Genomic DNA, 21,094 nt, shown 5'->3' on the forward strand with positions numbered 1-21,094 from the left:
CTCCTTCGGCCCTCCTCCTTGCCCGGCGCCAGCCCGAGAGGCGGGCTGGTCTCCACCCCAGCGCACCACCAATGGTGCGGGAACCGGGGCTCGGCCCGCCAATTGAGTGGCGGCAGCGGCGCGGGGATGGCTCCGCCCCCGGGCCGCAGGCCGCCGGCCTTCAAGGAGGCGGGGCTCTTCGCTGTTTTTGCTGGCGGCCGAGCCCGGCCGAGCCCAGCCGAACGTAGCCGAGCTCAGCCGAGCCCAGCCGAACGCAGCCGAGCTCAGCCGAACCCCGCGCAGCTCCCGCCGCCGCCGCCCGAGCGCTGCCGAGCGAGCGAGCAGCCGCGGCCGCGGAGGAGGTGCGGCCCCAAGGGGAGGAGGTGCCCGCTCGCCGCAGACCGCCCGCGGCAGAGGCCGCCCCGGTCGCGCCGCGGCGGGAGCGGCCGGCGGAGGCTGCGCGGCCGAGGGGGAGGGCCGGGGGAGCGGACGTCGCCTTTGCTGGTCTCCCATCTCCCGCCGCCCCCCGCCCGCAGGCTCCCCAGTCTTAGTCGGCGCCGAGCATCCCGCTGCCCCGGACCCTCCCGCGGGCGCGCACCAGGCTCAACTCAGGTAAGAAGGGCCTCCCGCCACGGGCACGGGGGCCAAGAACATGCGACCCGAAGATGGTGATAAAGAGACAGAGACACACTGCCGCGGAGAGAGACGAACACAAAGACAGAGACACGGGAATCACCAAAAAGACCCCACGGAGAAGGGGAGAGGGATACGTCCATGGTAACAGAGGGGGATACAGCCTGGAAGAGAGAGACGGAGAGACACAGAGACTGATGCAGAGATACACAGAGACACACTGGTAGAGAAACGAGACAGAGGAGACACACTCAGAGATGGGGACACACGGAGAGGCAGCCACACACACACAGAGGTGGGTGTGCAGAGGCACAGGCACACATCCAACGGAGGGACAGTGAGACATCAGACACACACACCTGACCCAGAGAGAGCCCCACACAGAGGCACACAGTCGTGGACGCACAGAGCCTGCACATGCCTGCCAGGGCCTCCACAAAGTTCCCTCTGTGCAAGCTGGCGCCTCAGGAGGTCTTCTGGTCGGGCTGGCTGGAGTCCTGGGAGAGAGGAGGCGCCCAGGCCACACCAGAGCTGCTTACAACCCCCATCCTCTTGGGCGGGGGGCTGCCTGGATCCCACCCACCAAAAGACGGCTTTTGAGGGCTGCAAGCTTGGTGGGTAGGGCCAGGGCATGCCCACCAGGTCTAAGGAGAATGAGATGACGGCTGCCTACTTCAGCTTCCCCACGCTGGCTACACACTCATTCAGGTGCCCAGAACCAGGCCTGCGGATGGGGGTGCTGGCTCTGTGGGGTATTTAAGCCTGTTGGGACCCAAAGTCTTTCACCAGGGAGGCCAGAAATGTGGGAGGGAGGCTGTCTTCCCTACCTCTCTCCTCCTAGGCCTCACCCCACTCTCCCTCCTCACCACCCTCTCCTTTACTCTGTACCCCCAACAGGCTCAGGACTGCAGGTAGACATCTCCACTGCCCAGGAATCACTGAACGTGCAGACAGCACAGCCTCCTCAGAAGGCCGGCCATACCAGAGTCCTGCCTCGGCATGGGCCTCGCCATCGAGGCAGCTCCACTGTCTGTGCTGGTCTGAGGGTGCTGCCCGTCATGGGGGCAGCCATCTCCCAGGGGGCCCTCATCGCCATCGTCTGCAACGGTCTCGTAGGCTTCTTGCTGCTGCTGCTCTGGGTCATCCTCTGCTGGGCCTGCCATTCTCGCTCTGCTGACGTTGACTCTCTCTCTGAATCCAGTCCCAACTCCAGCCCTGGCCCCTGTCCTGAGAAGGCCCCACCACCCCAGAAGCCCAGCCATGAAGGCAGCTACCTGCTGCAGCCCTGAAGGCCCCTGGCCTATCCTGGAGCCTAGGACCTAAGTCCACCTCACCTAGAGCCTGGAATTAGGATCCCAGAGTTCAGCCAGCCTGGGGTCCAGAACTCAAGAGTCTGCCTGCTTGGAGCTGGACCCAGTGGCCCAAAGTCTAGCAAGCCTGGCTCCAATAGGAGCTCAGTGGCCCTAAGGAGATGGGCCTAGGGTGGAGGCTTATGAGTTGGTGCTAGAGCCAGGGCCATCTGGACTATGCTCCATTCCAAGGGCCAAGGGTCAGGGGCTGGGTCCACTCTTTCCCTAGGCTGAGCACCTCTAGGCCCTGTAGGTTGGGGAAGCAAACTGGAACCCATGGCAATAATAGGAGGGTGTCCAGGCTGGGCCCCTCCCCTGGTCCTCCCACTGTTTGCTGGATAATAAATGGAACTATGGCTCTACCCTGAGATTTTCTTCTCTTCCTGAGGGCCCCATGGTAGCAAAATTAAAGCTGTGGGGTGGGTTTCTAGACAGGTTTATTTGTGCAAAGTTAGAGGGGTAATGGTGGTTGAAGACCAAGTCCTGGAGTAAGGTGCTGGGACCTTAAGGAGCAGAATAAGAAGGGAAGATGCTGGGACCTGATCAGGAGTGGGGTCACATGCTGGGTGCTAAGGCTGGACTGGGTACCAGGGTTAAGCCCTAGGAGTACTGGATTCAAGCGATGGGACAGAGGCTGAGGCTGGGCCCTCAGGTCTTGATTTTCACTTCCCTCACCAGATTCAGCAGTTTGTCCAGTTTCGCAATCTCCACAGCTGGACCCTTCTGCACCTCCTGCCCCTTCTTTTCCTGGGGAGAGGGAAAGTATGCATGGGGGAGGAATGGTGGGTCCCCCGTCTCGGGGTCGCAGCGCCACCTCCTCTGCCCAGCCTGTCCAGCTGTGCCCTACCCCTCCCCTGCCCAATAAATTCTGGATCCCTGCCTCCCCTCTCCCTGACATGATCATTCCCCGACTCAGGTTAGGTGACACAGGGGCTCAGCTGACAGCCTACAAAAAGGAGTCCAGCTCTGGCTTGGACATGGGGTCTCGATGCTTGTGGGAGTGGGAAAAGGCATCCATTCCCTGAACCTCAGGGGAACAGCCTTCCAGGCCAGGGAGATCCAGCTCTGTGAAGGCTGGGGGCTGACTGCTGGCACCATCCTTACCATGGGAAGGTCCCTGGCCCAGTCCTATCGAGGAGCTAATGGGTATGTGTTTGGGGAGGGAGGGGCTGTGGACAGAGCCTCAGGGGCCCTCACCTAGTCCTCTCACCTGATGCCTTCAGGTCAGGTTGGCAGTGGGTGCCATTTGGGGCGAGACCTGCTGTGTCAGACATACCCAGGGTTGGGAAGAGTGTCAAGAGACCCATAAGGGCAGAGGGAATAGTCCATGTGACTCCAGGTGTTGTTGGCTGAGGCTGTCCCTTAGAAGACCAGATGCTGAGTTTATGACCCATCACCCTCCCTGCAAAGCACTCTAATCCTTCCATTATGAGTTGGACACTGGAGTGCCACCCACAGGTCCCGAGAACTCCTTGGCAGACCAGCACCAGTCCCACCCTCCCTACTGTCCAGGCTGGGGGGTGAGGGCTACGCTGGGACAGGCTGGGCAGTTGCCATTTCCCCATTTCCTGCCTTCGCTCTGCTTCTGGGCCTCCATCTTCTCAGCCACCTGTGCCCACTGCTTACTGACACCTACCCTAGCCTTGCCTTGGTCTGGCCAGGGCTGTAAAGGGGATGGGGCAGGGGTGAGTGCAGGACCAATAGGCTCCCTGGCTCCTTTTTGGCTGCTGACACCATGGTGTGACCCCGTACCTGCTCCCAAATTTTCTCCCCTATCACTTTGCAGCTCAGTGCCTTTTTGCCACTACCTAGCTCACCTCTACCCTCTCCAGGCAGAGGACAAAAAGCTCTTTTTCTCTCTCTTCCCTCTCTCCTTCCTAAATTAAACTTGGGTTCTCTTCTTGGCTTCACCCCATCCCCTGGGAGTTAGGGGACCTGGTTTTAGTTGCAGCTCTGTCGTTAACTCCCTATATGACTTTGGGCAAGGCCTTTGCCTTTCTGAGCTTCGGTTTCCCATCGAAACTGAAGACAGTCTTTGGCCTTGGACACTTTGGGCTCTTGACACCCATCATGGGAACTCCCTGGGCAGGGAGGTCCAGACCTTTGTGGGGAAGCCCTTTGGAAAGGGCAGGGAGTCTGCAGCTCACAGAGGAAGGGCAGTAGGGATGCCCAGAGGATTTCGTTTTGCATGAATCACTTGACTGATAGGGTCAGATGGCAATTTCACAGGAACTTCTAATCCATTCAAGTACCCACCAACCCCCACCCATCCCTGCTCAGGTCCTCAGAGACGTAGGCCCCCAGATACACAGAATCCATCTCTCCCAGCCATGACTGACCCCTCTCTGAGGGGAACTGAAACTGTGGGAGATCCTTACCTCCCGATCAGAGTGGGCAGGCAGGCTCCCACCCATGTCTACCACCCTCATGGTGTCATGGCTGTACTCCTCCCCCTAAGAATGACCATCATCCCTCCTGAAGGGTTGTCCAACTCTGCCAGCTTCAACCTGGGTCTCTCTCCGCAGAAAATTAAGAACACATTTTATCTATTCCACAAATTATGCTGCCTCCTTCCTCTTCCTTGAGGCCAACTAGCTGGGCTCAGCAAAGAGATTCAGACCACGCCTGACTCCCTCCCTCCCATCAAGCCCACCGCAGCCTCTGGGCCACAGCTGCAGGCGCTTAGCAGCCTTCTAAGTATTTATAGCCAAGTCCGCCCCCTCCCTCAGCTGGCTACAATTACAGGGCCGGCCACACTCCTAGCCCTTGCCTCCCTGGCCATGGTGGGGAACAGACCAAGCCAGCACCAGAGGGATGGCGCAGCAGTCCCTTCCTTGGTAGGAGCACAGTGCAGGGAAGTCAGTAGTCGAAAGACACAGGCCCCTGCCACTGCCTCAAACTTCAGTAAATGCCTCAAATTGCGAGGAGGGATGGTCATCAGGGCAAGCTGGCCCAGTCCTGATCCTGGCCCAGAACCTGGCAAAAAGCAAAGAGCCATCTCTACTCTTAGCACACAAATGGGCAGGACCGGGCTCTGGGTTCTTTGTTTGCTTGTTTGTTTTTTGAGACTGAGTCTTGCTCTGTCGCCCAGGCTGGAGTGCAGTGGCGAGATCTCAGCTCACTGGAAGCTCCGCCTCCCAGGTTCACGCTGTTCTCCTGCCTCAGCCTCCCGAGTAGCTGGGACTACAGGCGCCCGCCACCACGCCCGGTCAATTTTTTGTAATTTTAGTAGAGACAGGGTTTCAACGTGTTCACCAGGATGGTCTTGATCTCCTGACCTCGTGATCCACCTGCCTCGGCCTCCCTAAGTGCTGGGATTACAGGCTTGAGCCACTGCGCCCGGCCCCGGCTCTGGGTTCTTGGGCTCAGGATTCTAAGGCCTGGGCTGCAAAGCCCGGGTTCATAAGTCTGGATCTGGACTCAGATCTAGAGTTTAAGGTCATCGCTCTGGGCTCCAGACCTGTATTTGGGGTCCTTAGGCTGTGGGCAGGGTCTCCTCATCACTGGAGACCCTAGAAACAGGAACCAGAGCTCAGAAGGAGGGCTGCATAGCTGCTGACCTAGCTACCCTCCTCACAGCTCATTTCCTTCCTTTCTGTGTAGACCCACAGCTCCCAGTTCAGGGACCACTGGGGTTGAAGCCCTGTGAAAGCCCAGCCAATGAGGCAGTGGCTCAGCCCCAAGCCCCCTGCCTGGGTGACCTGTCCTACCCACAGCATTTCCACTGGGAAGAAATCAATGATACCTCCACATTTGCCTCCGCAGGCTTCAGATCCACCTGCTCACTGGATGTCTCCACCTGGGAGAGTCACCTGGGGCCCCACAGGTAACTCAAATGCAGCATGTCAAACTGCTATTTTCTCACAAACCTCCTGCTTCTACTGTGAGTCTCATTCAGGCAATGACACCATCCTTACCCTGAGTCTCCCAAGCCAGAAACCGGGGGGTCACCCCGGCTCCTCCCTTCTGTCATCCCCACCCTCCTGGAGACTTTATCTCTTGCAGCAGCCCAAAGTCCCAGAGCCTGTACCTTTGGCATCTTGCGCAAATTGGGTGAGAGCTTGAGGCAGATGATATGCCCACGGTCATCGCCCACAATGATGATGGGGTGGATGGGATTGAACTGCACGTGGGTGATCTTGTTCTTCTTTTTGGCCGCCACAGGCTGGTTGCAGATGGCCTCATACTTGTTGATGGCCAAGTCAAACACGTGGGCCTGTGAAGAGGTCGGTGTCAACACACTCAGGGGTAAGAGGCCTGTCTTCCACCTCAGAGGAATCAGTCCCTGGACTTTCTGGGGAAAGACTGTAGAAGGCTAATGGCTGCAGCACACTGGAGCTGGAGGTGGAGGGAGGGGAATTCTGTGTCTCTGTCTGTGTTTTTCTTATGGTTGAAAGAGTGAGAATAAAAAAGTTTAGGAGAAATTTTAAATCTATGGAGAATTAACAATAATAGCAGCTACAGGCTGGGAGTGGTGGCGCACTGATGCCTGTAATCCCAGCACTTTGGGAGGCCAAGGTGGGTGGATTACCTGAGGTCAGGAGTTCGAGACCAGGCTGGCCAACATGGTGAAACCCTGTCTCTTTATCAGAAATACAAAAAATTAGCTGAGCATGGTGGCCCATGCCTGTAGTTCCAGCTACTAGGGAGGCTGAGATGGGAGAATCACTTGAACCTGGGAGGCAGAGGTTACAGTGAGCCAAAATGGAGCCACTGTACTCTAGCCTGGGCAACAGTGAGATCTTGTCTCAAAAACAAGAAAGAAAAAAGAAAAGAAAACAGCAGCTACCATTTGTTGAACACTTACTATGTACTGGACTCTGGGCAAGCACATCACACGGTTGCATCATCTCATTATGCTCTTCACAACCACTCTACAAGGTAGTTCTGTCACTATCTTCATTTTATAACAGAGGAGTTAGAGGCTAACTTGCTAGTAAGTGGCAGAGCCAGGGCTTACACCAGTTAATATATGTAAAGTGCAAAGGCAGTGCTTGACATACCAGTGCTCAATCAATGTTGGATGCTACCTTCACCACACCCTCAGACCAAACCGCTATCAACTCTCGCCTGGACAACTGTGGCAGCCTCTTAACTGGTCTCCCCACTTCCACTCTTGCCTTGCTACAGTCCATCCTCCATACAGTGGCAGGCTTACCTTTAAAACACTTAAAATCCTCCCACAGTCTCCCTTGGCACTATAAATAAAATCCAGATCCCTCATTCTAGCCCACCTCCCCACTCTCACCTCATGTTCTCGCCCCTTGCTTACTATACCCTAGCCACACTTGCCTTCCTGTTCCTTAAACCCCACGCTGGTTCCCACCTCAGGGCGTCTGCCCCAGCTGCTCCCTCACCATGGGCTGCTCCCCTGCCCTATCTCCACATGGCTGCCTCCTTCTTGCTAGTGAACTCGCAGCAGGAGTGTCACCTCTTCAAAGAAGCCTTTCCTGACCGCTGTATCCAAGAGACCACCCAGTCCTTTTCTTTTTTCTCTTTCTTTTTCGTTACCTGGTCTCTATGAACCTATCTTTCTTCTTTTAATGTAACAACTTTATTGAGACATAATTCACATAACTATAAAATTCACTCATGTAAAGTATAAAATTCTTGGTGTTAGTATATTCACAGTTATGCAACCTTCGCTACAACCGATTTTAGAACATTTTCACCACCCTAGGCCACACAAATTGACTTTCCATCTCTACACATTTGCCTGTTTTGGATGTATTATATAAATGGAATTATACAGTATGGGATCTTTTGTGACTGACTTTTTACACTAAGCATGTTGTCAAGGTTCCTCTATGTTGTAGCATGTATCAGCACGTCATTCCTTGTCCTTGCTGACATAATCCCCAAGGAGAGGCTATATTTTGTTTATCCATTCAGCAGCTGATGGACACTGGGCTGTTGCCACTCTTACTGTTATGAGTAATGCTGCCATGAACATTTATGTTTACGTATTACAGTCTTTTATTAATAATTCTCTGCCTAGCACTTAACACTGGGAATTTTGTTGTTGCTCTTTGTATCTTTCCCTTCACTAGAACATAAGCTCCCCTTCACTAGAACATAAGCTCCGCAAGAGCAGGTATCTAAGTCCAGCCTGGAGCTGGGCACCGTCGTTGGCCCTTAGTAGTCATTTGTTCCAGGAAGAGATGACTGACGGACTTGAGGATGGTGCCTTCGTCGCTGCATTCTTTCCTTGGGGCAGCCAGTGCTTCTCGGTTTATATCAAAGCCCATAGGGAAAACGGGTTTGCATCCAAGAATATGCTCACAAGATGTTTGTTTCTGAGCTCTCACCAGTTCTCGGTGTTGAATAGCCCCCTCCCATTCCACCCCACTGAAGTTCCCTCAGAATCAGCTTGCACACTTCCAGGGGTGGAGACTTCACTACCTTATAGATACTGTTCAGTCACTGATCAACTCTGGCTCATACATTTTTCCTTAGATGGAGCTGGGTCCTGCTACCCTGTAGCTCCCCACCATAGAGCAGAGGAAATAACTGCTTGATGGAATCTCATCCCCCAGAGTGCTTTCTCCTCCAAGGTGAACAGCCCCATTCCCTCCCTGAGGCCTCATGGGATGAATGATTCCTCTTTCAGCTGTACCCTGGATGGCTTGCCCCTTGAGAATACACAGTCCTTATGTCCCACCTTCTCCTTCCTGACCTAGGCATGGGGTGGGTTGTCCATCAGGAAGCCCCTGAGATACCACACCTGATCTCCAGTAGGGACTCAGTGAGGTCAGGACACTGGCACTCACCTTCCCATCTGTGGTGACTGCTGCGAACACAGTAGAAGAGTATGGCGCCCAGGCCACATCACCCACGGCTGAGTTCAGGTCATAGATGAACATCGGAGTCCTGCAGAGGTGAAGGGTGGAAAGCCCATGGCACAGAGGGCTCACAGTGCCATAGCCCAGGGGAGGGCCCAGGACAGGGCCAGGAACAGGCCCCTCACTTGATGGTGTGGTCCCAGATCTTCACTGTCCAGTCGGAGCTGCAGGACATGAAGACCTTGGTGTGGTATGGGTTCCAGGACACAGCGTCCACTGCCATGTTGTGGGCGTCATAGGTGTCGAGGAATTGGCTGGAGTAGGATTTAGAGCACTGGTGTGGGAGGGAACAGGGGTCAGAAGTGAGAGAAAGGTCAGCAGCCACCACTTCCCTGGGGGCCTGGAGGATCAGAGCCTTAGACTCCTCTCCTGTCCTTACACCACATCGCATTCCAGCTGAACTGGGGCCAAGCTCCTGGCTGCCCTTCCCACCCTCAGCACACCCTGGGGGAAAGGAAGGGCTTGAGGGCCTGGGGTTCAGGATGGGCAGGGGAGCCTTCCTGCAGGATGAAGGAAAGGGCTGTAGTGCCCTGACCCCAGAGGATTCCAGGCCACGCAGAAAAATCCTTCTCTCCTTAAGAGAGGGCAGAGCAGGTCTCAGGCCCTGGGTGAGGTGTGGTCTGGCATTCATCCAGGCCAAGGCCTGTGGACAGACAGAGCCCTGGGTCCACCTGCAGCCCAGACATCATCCTTGCAACAGTGATAACATCCCACCTTGTCCAGGCAAGAGCAGGTGCAGAGCCAGAAGCTGACTTGGATCTCCAGATATCCTATTCAGTTTTTTGCCCTGACCAGCGTGCCCCTTTCTCCCTCCCTCCAGGAGACAGAATGACTGAGTAGTCTCTCGTTACTCTGGCCTCTCTTGGGCTGCCAGTGGGAGGGGTGAAGAGGGGGTGGGGACTTCTTTTGCATTCAGACCAGCTCTGGCTGGGCCTCAGGGGCTCCCAAGAGGCTGCCTGTAATTAACATTCTGAGTCTCTGAGCCTAAGAAAAGCTTGCAGCAGAGCTATTTCTGGATGGATGGAGGTTCAGAAGGACGTTCATCTACTACCACCGAGACCTTGTAGAAACTGACCATGAGGTTCCATCCTGCTGGCTGGGATGTACCCAGTATTCAGAGATAATTCTGGCCTTCAAAGCTCAGCTCAAGTACAAATCTCCTCCAGGAAGTTTTCCCAAAATGTTCTAACTCCTCCGACTAGAATTCCCCCTTCTACCTCAACTCCCAGGAAAGGAGGGAGGGCCCGGAGGAAAAGATGCTGGGCTGGGCTAAAGTCACCCTCTAGATTTTCCATCCCCTTTCCTGCATTTAGGCCTTATTCTTGTCACCCAAGCAGGTCAAGAAATACATTCTCTTCCCTCAAGAGTCCTTCTAGAACTGATGGGAACTAAAATCCATCAAAATAGGATCTGTTGAGAACTCTAAGCTCCCCAGGTGCTCAGGCCTAAGTGGCCCTCTACGGAGCTGGCACAGGGCAGCCTCACCTTGTAGATTTTTCCCTCCTCTGTGCCCACTAGGAACATGTAGTCAATCTCTTTGTGGAAGTCAAAGGCAGTGCCACAACCTTGGGAGAAGAGGGAGGGGCAGGCTTAGCCCAATTCCAAGAGGGAGGCTCCCAGCGCCTCCCCTACACAGCAGAGGAGCTCAGCCCAGGCACTCTCAGTGCAGGACTCAGCGCAGGACAGACTGAACTTGGGCCCCTGTAAGGGCTGGGACCAGGCCAGGCAAACAGAAACCAGCCCTCTGGCCTGCTTGTCCCAGGCAGTTAGGATTCTGCAAACGGCCAGGGGTTCTGCAGACAGGAGTGGGGGCCTGGGTAAACAAGGCAGGGATTGAGTTAAACAGGGTCAGGGTCAGGGTAAACAGGGACAGGGTCTGCAAACAGGGACATGGTCTGTGCCAACAGGGATATAGTCTGCATAAACAGGGTAGGAATTGAGTAAATAGGGATAGGATCTGGGTAAACAGGGGCCTGATCTGCATAAACAGGGCTGGATCTGCATAACAGCACCTGATCTGCATAAACAGGAACAGGGTCTGCAAACACAGGGATGGGAACTGCATAAACAGGGAGGGTCTACAAACAGCCAAGGGCTCAGCAGACAGGGCCAGGCCTTCCCATTACCTCCTGTTGGCTTTGGCACAGGTTGGGGAGGGAGCACTCAGTCAGGGAAAGGGCCATTGTCACTGACCCTCACTGGGCCTGAATGTCCTGGCCAGGCCTGGAGGTGAGGGGACTGGGGCTCCTACCCACTGTGTGCAGCTGCAACCCCTCAGGAACTTCCGTGGTGCTGCCTTCCACCTTCAGCTTGATAACATCTACGTGAACCAGCTCGCTCTGTAGCCACAGACAGAGGGATGTGAGGGGAGGGCACGTGGGTTGGGTTAGATGAGCAAGGCTGGGGGGTGCCCTTTGCTATTTAGCTTCCCGCCTCCCCAGTCATCCCAGCATGACCCTCTCTGGGAAACAGGCACCTTCACGAGAGTCCAAGACACAATCCTGCCGTCAGATGACACAGAGAAGAAGTTAAGGTTTTGGTCCATGTCATCCTTCTGCCACTTGACCTGAAACATCCCAAAACGTGAGCTCTGGGACCCTGCTAGGGTGTTGAGTTAGGGCTGTAAGCAGAGCAGGACTCCCCCAAGCACCCATCTGAGGCTCAGAAGCAAGTTCTGGGAGCCCATTTCCCAGAATCCCATGATTGGTCCTTTCTCCCTCCTTCCATCCATCTCTGTCTCTTATTCCTTTCTCATTCCTTTCTTGACCATCCTGGAGCAATAGTGCCAGTCAAAGCACTGCCTTAATTTACTGGCTTCGCAGTGGAGGTACCCAGTCCCTCCCTGGGTTGGGTTCTAGGAGCTCCACTATGGGGAGAAGGCAGTGGCTATGGGTTCAACTACCTTACATAAATAAACATGGCCTGGAAAGAACAGGGCCCATCAACCAGTTTCCTGTTTGTAAAACAGGAGTCATAATAGCATAGGTTTTTTGTGAGAAATAAATGAGATAATATATGTGAAGCCCTTACGTCAGAACATTGCACATATGAAGTATTCGATACATGTTAGCTAATGTCCTCATTATTACCATCATCCTAGGAATCTGGGTGCCAAGGTTCTGCAGGGGCCTTTCCCTGCTTGCTTGTGGCGGGTAAACAGGAGCAGGCCGCTCTCTCCTGCTCACCTCTTCCAGGCTTGGCCTTTCTCTAGGAAGTGTCTCCTCTGTTCCTACCTTTCCTTTGCTACTAACTCTGCTCCCAGAACTTTGCTCCCAGTCCCAGATTTGACTTGGGTTTCTCCAGCTGCAAATCGGGGTTAATTATCCTGCCCCACCCATCTTCTCAGGGCTGGAAGCAAACATATGGGAAAGTGTTCTGGAGACAGAGCTGTTGTCTTATGAAGATGACACGCTTGAGACTCAAGTTTCTGCTGCCAGATGTGGAGGCCTGGCCACGCCATGTTCCAGAGAGCTGGGGTGGGGCTGGGTGCCCAGAGTTTTCCATTCTCTAGCTCCCTCCAGACGGCCCATGCTGGGACCACCATCCTGTCCCCTCCCCCAGTCACAAGCAGAAGACCAGTGAGGGAGGCCAAGAACCCAGTACCATTGCCTGTTGCCTGTAACTGCAGCTGTCACCAGGGTTGTTGGGGGCTGGAGGGAAGTGGAGAACGGGTTGTCATTCCCCAGCCAGCCTGAGGCTTGGTGGATTGGAGCTTCAGAAGGGCAGGCTGAATCTGTCTTGGTCTGTCCAGGGAGCTGGCTCTTTTGCACTTTCACTGGACTGAGAGTGCCACAGAGCCTGTGAGGCGTAAGTCAGAGCCAGCCATAATATTGAGACCGCTTCCCCTTCTGTGCAAAGGTGGTCCCTTTAAAAGGGGGAGGGGACTGGGGGTGTCAAAGGCCAGGCTGTAAGAGGCGCTAGGGAGCTGCAAAGGGAAGTGTTTAATGAGCAGAAGCCAGCACCGCATGGAAATTGTATTTCACACCCCACTTAGCAGCCTGATGCCCAGTGGGGGGTGGTGTGTGTGTATTTGCAAGTGACTGTGTGTATGTGTGTGTGCAAGTCACACACATGCTCCTAGGGTGTAGGTGAGCCAGTAGGAATAAAGCAAAAGAGGGAGGGTGGTAAGTGAGGTTAAGAGAACTAATGAATTCCCAGGGACCAGGTGGTAGGGAGGAGCTGGAGCCTGCTTCACTGATTTATTCTCTTCTGCCTTATTTGCTTAGGGCAGACCTGCTTGACCCTAGTCTCTTGCTCGTACATCCTTCCTGCCTCCTTCCCCAGAATTGCACCAGCGCACGCACACACACACACACACACACACACACACACACACACACCCCACAGAGTGTTGCTGGTTGAAGCTTCACAGTAGGGCCTGCACAGAGCTGGCTACTCAGGCAGGTTCCCTGGAGAAGAAGCCTGTGCTGTGGGACAGGAGCCCAATCTTCTTAGAACAGACAGTCCTCTCCTTGGCTCCAAAACCTTCCGTGGCTCACCACTGCCAACAGAACAAACTCCTTCTGCCTCAGCCTGGCATTTGAGATCTAACACAACCTCTCTGGCCTCCCCCAAATATCTCTGACACAGTATCTCTGACACAGTCCTGTTAAGAGTTACTTAGACTCTGATGTCTCTGACATCTCATTCAGCAGCCTGGCTCTCCTTCAAGCTCCATGCTCTTATAGCCAACTGCCTGGAGGATGCCTCCCTCTGGGTGTCCCTTGGGTTTCTTGTATTGGTTTCTGGCCAAACCTGTCTTTCTGCTGCCATTTCTCACTTCTATGGATAGCCTACTAAGCACCTCAAACCCAGGCAGCATGAATTCTTCCCTTTCCCTATATCTAATCAATAATTTCCTTCTGTTGATTTTACTACCCCACCAGCTCTTAACCCTGTCTTCTCATTTCTGTCTCCACTGCCCCTGCCCTAGCTCAGGCTTCAAAATCACTCATGCTGCAGCCAGAGGATCTTTCCAAGAGACAAACATGACTGTGTTACTCCTCTGCCCCAAACTCTCTGATGGTTGGGCAGCAATTTTGAAACTATGCTCAGGGGGTAGAGGGAGTGAAAATAGAGGACCCTTAAGCAAGCAGGGCCCGGGTCCTACTCAAGCACCACTCTCATCTTTTTAATATATGGGGCTTCTGCATGAACACTTTGCTTGAAACCACAGACGTACACTGTCCAAGCATCTTAATTTAATAGGTAAGCGCAGGGTGCTTCAAATGATGTGTCACTTCCCAACAGGCTACTCTGCTTGATGCCCCATGCCATTGCACATGTGATCCCTTTGTACCCTTCTTCATCTCACTAACTCTCCTCCCTCACAATCCAGCTCAGGTGTTGCTTCCTCTAGAAAGACCTGCCCAGCCCTCCACCCCCGGTCCCTGCCCAGGACAATGTGGGTGCCCCTCCTTGCACACTTCTACTTTAGCACTTAGCATACTGCCCTGCCCTGGTCAGCCTGTGGCTGTGGTTATCTCCCCAGTAGGAACTCCAGAGATCAACCAGAGGAGCACACAGGGAGGAGTTAGTGAATGTATGAATGAGTAAGTGAATGAATGAGGGAGGAAGGAATGAGAAGAAAAGAAGAGAACAGGATGTGAGTAAACAGGTGAGAGACAGGCGGGTCCTGCCCATGTCACATGCCATGATTCTATACAAGAACCTGAGTCTTTCATTTTGCAAAGTCAGCAGCCCTGTTTTCCTGGCAGGATAGCAGAGCAGAAGCCTTCCCTGTCCCCTAAGTTCCTGTCTTCCTGGGACCTGCTCAGTGAAAGCAATAATGTTTCTTTACAATGCCCCATTTTCCCTGCAATCTGCTATTTGATTTCCAGGACATAGCAGAGTAGGAGTAGGGTGGTTGGCTTGGGCCTCTGCCCTTCTGCTTGGCTTGAGGTCAGGCCAACCAGAGATGCTCTGCACTTGGCCCTGGGCTGAGCTAGGAAAGCAGCGGCAGGGCTGGGCCGGGTATGGTCAAGACAGGCCTTTTCCCCTCTCCATGAGTTTTAAAGTTTCTACAGAGATCCTCCCCCAGTCTAGAGACCTACATGTGTCTGGAAGGCCTGGTGATGAATTGGGAGGTGGACTTTTTGGTGGAGAAAACTCCTGAGGCTGCAACCTCTGGTCTCTGCTTTGTTGGACAGTAGCTGGGGAGGGTGTATGGCAGGAGGAGATGCCTCCCTCCCACCCTCTGCCCCCGGCTCTGGATAAAGGATAAAGCTGAGAGGGCACCATTGCCCCTGTGCCTGGGCAGTCCTCCCTCTGCTCAGGCCTGTCAGTGCTGGGGAAGGTGTCCACATGTCTCAGGGAGCTCAGGGCCATAAGAGGCAGGAGTGCAGAGCTTGCCTGCAGACTCTCAGGGCAGGAGGGAATCGAAAGAAGAGAAGACAGAGTCCCAGTGCTGCCTGATGAGCCCAGCGACCTTGAGCAACTTGAGGCAGAAATTCATCCTTAGGTCCTCCCAGACCTGCCCATGGAAAAAGAGTACACAGCCTTTGAAGGAAGGGGACCTTTGGGACACAATAAAGAAGGGCCTGCAACGCCACAGCTAAGAGACCCTCTGAGAGTGAAACTGAAATCTACTCCCCATGGAATATGATGGGAAACACAGTCAGGGTGAAATCCAGCCCCAATGTCCAGGTAATGGTTCCAGGCTGGTGTCAGACTTCTGCAGAGGCCCCACCTACCACTCTAGGCATGTCTGGAGAAGAGGGGGTGCTACAGAGAGGCTCAGGGGCAGACCTGCCTACCAGGCCTTACAGTCCCACCCAAGGGCAGGCAACCAGCAGCAGCCACCCCTGCCTGGGAGTTTCCCCAAATCTAGCCCAGATGGCAGAGGAAAGGCCCTGTGGGGAGTTGAGGAAGCTTGTAGACAAGGACCTGGTCTTTAACATACATTGACCCTTGACCAACGTGACTTTGAACTACATGGGTTCAACTATAGACACAGGTTTTCTTCTGCCCCTGCCATCCCTGAGACAGCAAGACCAACCCCTCCTCTTCCTTCTCCTCTTCAGCCTCCTCAGTGTGAAGATGATGAGGAAGAAGACCTTTGTGATGATCCACTTACATTTAATGAACAATAAATATTTTTTTCTTCCTTATGATTTTCCTAATAACATATTTTCTTTTCTCTACTTGCCCAATTGTAAGGATACAGTATATAAAATATACATAACACACAACATATGTGTCATTTGACTGTTGTCAGTAAGGCTTCTGGTCAAAAGTAAGCTATTAGTAGTTACGTTTTTGAAGACTCCAAAGTTATACACAGATTTTTGACTGTGTGGGTTTCAGTATCCCTCATTCCCACATTGTCCAAGGGCCCACTGTACTCAGCTGGAGCCTGTCAGGCCCTGGAGGCTTCCAGCTATGTCTTCTGAGTTACTGATCACCACATCCAAGAGATCCTCGGCAAACAGATGGGGCCCTCCTGAGGGGAGCTCTGGGGCAGCAGACCCCAGCTCTCACTGGAGACCCTCTTGCCGCCTGATTTTCACCTTCTGCCCTTTTCTGCCTTTTCTGACACCCAGATCCTGGCCTGATGGTACCTACCATCCTCATCTCTTGCCTGTGGTCCTCTCCTCCCCAGGCTCCCTCCCTCCTCCAGTGGCCTCAGGCCCACATGCTGCTCCCATCCCCACCCCTCCCATCCTGGTTCCAGGCTGACCTGCCACACAGGGTCCGAGTGCTTGCCAGACTTGGCTGAGCTGCGGAAGGAGGGCTGGGAGTGGGGCTTCTTGAGGTTGTAAATGGCCACGTTGCCGTCATAGTGGCCCACTGCCACCAGGTAGGGGTGGTCCATGTGGATGTCAAGACACATGATGCCGCTGTCGCTGCTGAACATGTACTCAGGGAAGCTGGGGTTCTTCATGCTGTAGAGCAGCAGCATGCCCCGGCTCTGCTTCATGAAGTCATCTACCCAGGGAAGATGGGTGGCTGAGGTTGGAGGATCCAACTGCCCTGCCTGGGGAAGCCTCCTCACCCCTACCCCACTAGATGGGCAAGCCCTGCTCTGCTCTGCATCTGTCAGAGTGTGGGATTCCTCTCTGGGCTTCGTCTTTTCCATCTGTGAAGTGGAATTATGAGATGTGACCTTTCCCTTCTCAGAGATCATGGAAGGATCCAACAACCAATCAAGGAGACCAGGTTTATTCTCCTAATTCTCCCCGAGGTGCAGGAAAGGGGGATGCTGGCTCAAAGAGCTGCTAAGTGAAGAAGGTGTGTGACCTTGGGAAGGAGCAACACCCTCAGGGGAGGTTTGGATGCCCAGCCCAGGGCAGGCAGCTTTCCACAGATGCCTCGATAATGCCCATGTACCCCTCCCCCCAGTCAAGTACAGGCTAACTTGAACTAACATGGAATTGTCTACAGTGAGTCCCAAACTAGCCACCTATGAGCATATCCCCACAGTCCCAGGTTCAGCCTGAGCCCTAAATCTAGGCATGGTCCCCAAATCCAGAAGTCCCAGGCCAGCCAGTCAGGCTTCCACAGGCCTACTTGGCCTGGGCACAACTTTTGGCGATCAACAATGGACCACTCAGCAGAAGCCCTTCTCCCCACCAGCCCCATGTCAAGGGAGTGCCTCCCACTCTTTCTTTCATTTTCTGTGTACTTGGCGCTCATCCTGATATGTAGTCATGAATATAGTCCCAACCCTCCTGCCACCAGCTCGGTCCTCCCAGCCTCCTCACCAAGCTCAGGGGAGCCGGAGCTGGAGAGGTGGAAGGCTAGTGCAGTCCCCTACCTGGGGGCACTCTGCTAAGGCAGAGGGCATGTAGGGGCATCAGGCCAGGTCAGTGGACAGGAGGAAGTAGATGCCAAGCTACAGAGACAAAGATACCAGGCCAGCCACTGACAGCAGGCTTCCTCTCTTACTGTGCTGTCCTAAATGAGTCTAGCCTAGGACTGGCTCCAAGACAGCAGCTATTTAATGACTCCCTTATTAAGTCATGCAAGAGGCACTTGGAGGGGGCGTGTGGTAGGCAGAATAAGGCCCCCCTGCAAAGACGTCCATATCCTAATCCCCTGAGCCTGTAAATATGTCACTTTTCATGACAAAAGGGATTCTGCAGATTTGATTAGGTAAAAGACCTTGAGATGGAGGAGATTATCCTGGATTATCTGGGTAGACTCAGTGTAATCACAAGGGTTCTTATAAGGGAAAGAGGGAGGCAGGAGAGTCAGGGAAGGAGATGTAACCATAGAAGCAGATGTCAGAATGATTCGATTGCTTGCTGGAAGGGGGCCACAAGCCATGGAATGTGGGCAGCCTGTAGAAATTGGAAAGGGCAGGGAAAGGGCTGCTCCCCTGGAGCCTCAAGAGGGAATGCAGCCCTGTTACCACCTGGTTTTGGTTCTGTGAAACCTATTTTGGACTTCTGATCTCCAGAACTATATGATAATTTTGTGTTATTTTAAGCCATTAAATTCATGGTAGTTTATTCCAGCAGCAACAGGAAACTTATATAGTAGACATTTAGGGAAAATTGACCCAAATCTACTTTTAGGAATCAGAGAGAGAGACTCCCATAGATGGTACTTTTTTTTCTGGGATGGTTTGGAAGCTGTCCCTCTAGAAGTCAGCTGGATGGATGCAATGCTCCTCCGCCCTTCTGATGACAATAATGAAACCCTCTCTCCATTTCCCATACCTCAGCCTTGCCACCATCGACTCCAGGAACAAAAACGCCCCTTGTGTTAGGACTTCCACAGTTTCCAAAGGCAGGGGACCAGCCCAACACTGCTCTAAAGAAGGGTATCAGTTGCTACAGGATTCAAAACCTCAAGCATGGCCCAGAGGCCATGGTGCCAAGCTGGGCTCAGCCTCTCGAGCAGCTGGGCTTTTCCAGGCACTCTCTTTCAATTAGAAGTAATATTTAAACAGTGTGGAAATAAGAGCAAGACCTTAGAGACAGAATACATCAAGCGGGACATTTAATTTGATTTAGGGAAAATGAGGCAAACATTTGAGAACCTAAATAACTAACCAGTAATTAAACTAACAACAGGAATGCCCTTGCATTACAACCCAGCAAGCACAGTGGCCTTTACGGACTGTATTTACAAAGAGACCTGACAACATAATTAGTCCTGTAAATTTTACGCAGCCTGCAGCCGAGGAGTGATGGATTTTGTGTGTGGAGGATGAATGAGGAGAAATGAGGTGGATGAATTTCCATTTTCGGTAAATGAAATTAACACTGCTTAATTAGTGAAGCTGACAAATAAATGATCAGGAAAGATTTAAATCCCTAAAAGTGTATCTCTGGCCTGGGCAGGCCCAGGGACAGGCCAGGATGTGGTGGGACAGAGTGGGAAGGGATTTAGAGCTGGGACTCAGAGCCTGACATTGGTCCCTTTTGAGGGTGCTGTCCCCAGAGAGAGGCAGGGCTGGGGGACAGCTGGCTCCCCTGCTCTTCCAATGCGTGGCTCTCTGGGAAGCTTCTTGCCCCATCTCCTGTGTGAAAGCCTCAGGACCACACAGAGCATCCTGATCTGTTCCACCATCCATGCCTGGCAGACCATGAGAAGTCCCTGTTTCCCTGCTATGAATTGGCTAATGGGCTGGAAAGGACCGCTTCAGTACAGCCAGCTGACATCATTGCATCCCAGCAGTCCTAAGGCCATCTTCCTGGGCTAGTTCCTTTACCTTCTAACCTTCCTCCACCTGCTTTATACCAACTGACAGCCTCTTTCTCCACTCTGCTGGGAACATGGAGCCTGGCCCTAGGGGGGATCCCAATCTTTGCCCTTTAAGCAGCCTATTGTGCTCACTACCTGCTACCCAGCAGCTATAGTGGGGAAGCACGTGGGGATGTTTCTGTGCTGTTGCAGGAAATCGCCCAGATTCCCTTTTCTCTACCTGCTTGTTCCTGGCTGGCTCCAACCAACCTGGCTTGTCCCAGCCAGAAATGAGGGACCGGCCCCAGTCCTTCCTAAGGTGTATACCTACCCCTGCCAAAATTTTATTTGGCTGAGTCACAGAATAAATGTCTGGGAATACCATAAAAAGGAGGTTTATGAGGTCTAGACTCAGCTCACCAGAGTCAAATCCAACATCAAACCCAAATTCTCACTCCAGTGTTTGTCCTCATGAGGCAAAATCAGAGCTTCCAAAGACAGTGTGATGGATGCTGGGGAGACCAGCTGCTCCTCATAGTGACCTCATCCAGCAGCTAGGGTGCCTTCTGTCTGCCCTAGCTTTGCCCTCTTTCTCCCATGGAGGCACTCAAGAGCATGGGACTCCCAGAAGTAAGCTCAGGATGGATGCAGGGGCCTTCCCGAGTCTCAGCCCAGCCTGGCTCTATTCAGGCCTCTGCAGGTGGTTCCGAGATATGCAAGGCTCTGGAGAATAGATGCTCATCTGAAAGCTGGCCAACAACCCCCGAGCCAGTGACAGCAAAAGCAAATACCACTGCCGCTGCCACTGGGCCCTGCTCCCTAGGAGACTCCCCTCTGTCTCCACACCCCTCTTCTCTGCTTAGGCCCCCTGAGGTACTGCAGGAAAGCTAGGGGAAAGAATGACAGACAAATCAGCAATGATTGTCCTTTATGTGTAGGTGGTTCCTCCGCTTGCAGCATGTTTACTTCTTCTCTCTCAAGCGTACCTCACAATAGCCCTGGAATGGCAGCCTGGCAGGTTTTCAGCCTTTCCATGTCACCAATGAAGAAACCAAGGCTCAGAGAGGCTTCTGGCCCCAGGTGTCACTGGAAAGTGACACCCCCACCCCCAGGACTGTAGCTGACGATGGGTACCACTCAGGCACGTGGATGTAGCTAACAGGATCAAGGAAAGACCATTCTCAGGTAAGTACCTGCCCAAAGGACATTGCTGGGCTTGTCAGGCTCGAGGTCATCTGCTGGTGGGAGGTGACCTACTCTACTGCTCCTGCCCAAGGCTGCCCAGACCCCAGCACCCACGACAGCCTCCACATGACCCCAACCAGCTGAGCCTGCTTCTGAACCTGGGTCGGGGAAGAATGGGGTGAAAACTGAAGCAGTTTCTCCTCCTACCTTCTGGGGAGCAACCCCGACACCCCTGCCTCAGTCCTGAGCAGAGAGCCTGGGCTGAGAGCAGCCTCACAGGGGGTCCACACCCACTCCTGGGAGGGCCTGCCCAACCCAACCCCCAGGCCCTGTTCCAGGCCCAGTAGCTGCAGCAGAGGGGGAGGAATGTGCTAGTTCCCTGCCAGAGGGGGAGGGCACTTCCCACTTGGCAGCAGCCCACCCTCAGGAGTGGGGACACAAAGCAGGCATTTAGGGCATCCTCAAAGGCGGCCC

The 21,094-nt window shown here is 53.7% G+C and overlaps 2 protein-coding genes across 4 annotated transcripts in view; one reads left to right on the top strand and one right to left on the bottom strand.

The window, feature by feature from the left end:
• The first annotated feature begins 300 nt into the window (after positions 1–300).
• Positions 301–2,324, top strand: ENHO (energy homeostasis associated). Its single transcript, XM_030919417.1, has 2 exons — positions 301–591; positions 1,510–2,324. Exon 2 carries the CDS (start codon positions 1,671–1,673, stop codon positions 1,899–1,901), a length of 231 nt encoding a protein of 76 aa, XP_030775277.1. The 5' UTR covers positions 301–591; positions 1,510–1,670; the 3' UTR covers positions 1,902–2,324.
• Positions 2,325–2,380: 56 nt separating this feature from the next.
• Positions 2,381–21,094, bottom strand: part of DNAI1 (dynein axonemal intermediate chain 1) — a 64,280-nt gene continuing 45,566 nt past the window's right edge. For all 3 annotated transcript variants that reach the window (XM_010385784.2, XM_010385785.2, XM_010385786.2), the window contains 8 exons: positions 16,482–16,729; positions 11,280–11,369; positions 11,055–11,142; positions 10,289–10,368; positions 8,929–9,077; positions 8,732–8,831; positions 5,992–6,177; positions 2,381–2,708 (listed from right to left, as the gene is read on the bottom strand). In XM_010385784.2, coding sequence (XP_010384086.1) covers positions 2,610–2,708; positions 5,992–6,177; positions 8,732–8,831; positions 8,929–9,077; positions 10,289–10,368; positions 11,055–11,142; positions 11,280–11,369; positions 16,482–16,729 — 1,040 coding nt within the window. In that variant the 3' untranslated portion in view covers positions 2,381–2,609. The remainder of the gene's footprint in view (positions 2,709–5,991; positions 6,178–8,731; positions 8,832–8,928; positions 9,078–10,288; positions 10,369–11,054; positions 11,143–11,279; positions 11,370–16,481; positions 16,730–21,094) is intronic.

The sequence above is a fragment of the Rhinopithecus roxellana genome, chromosome 16, assembly GCF_007565055.1.
Source record: "Rhinopithecus roxellana isolate Shanxi Qingling chromosome 16, ASM756505v1, whole genome shotgun sequence".
NCBI classification, from domain to species: Eukaryota; Metazoa; Chordata; class Mammalia; order Primates; family Cercopithecidae; genus Rhinopithecus; species Rhinopithecus roxellana.

Excerpts from the sequence above, each read along its gene's own strand:
- ENHO (XM_030919417.1), top strand. The coding sequence starts at position 1,671 with ATGGGGGCAGCCATCTCCCAGGGGGCCCTCATCGCCATCGTCTGCAAC.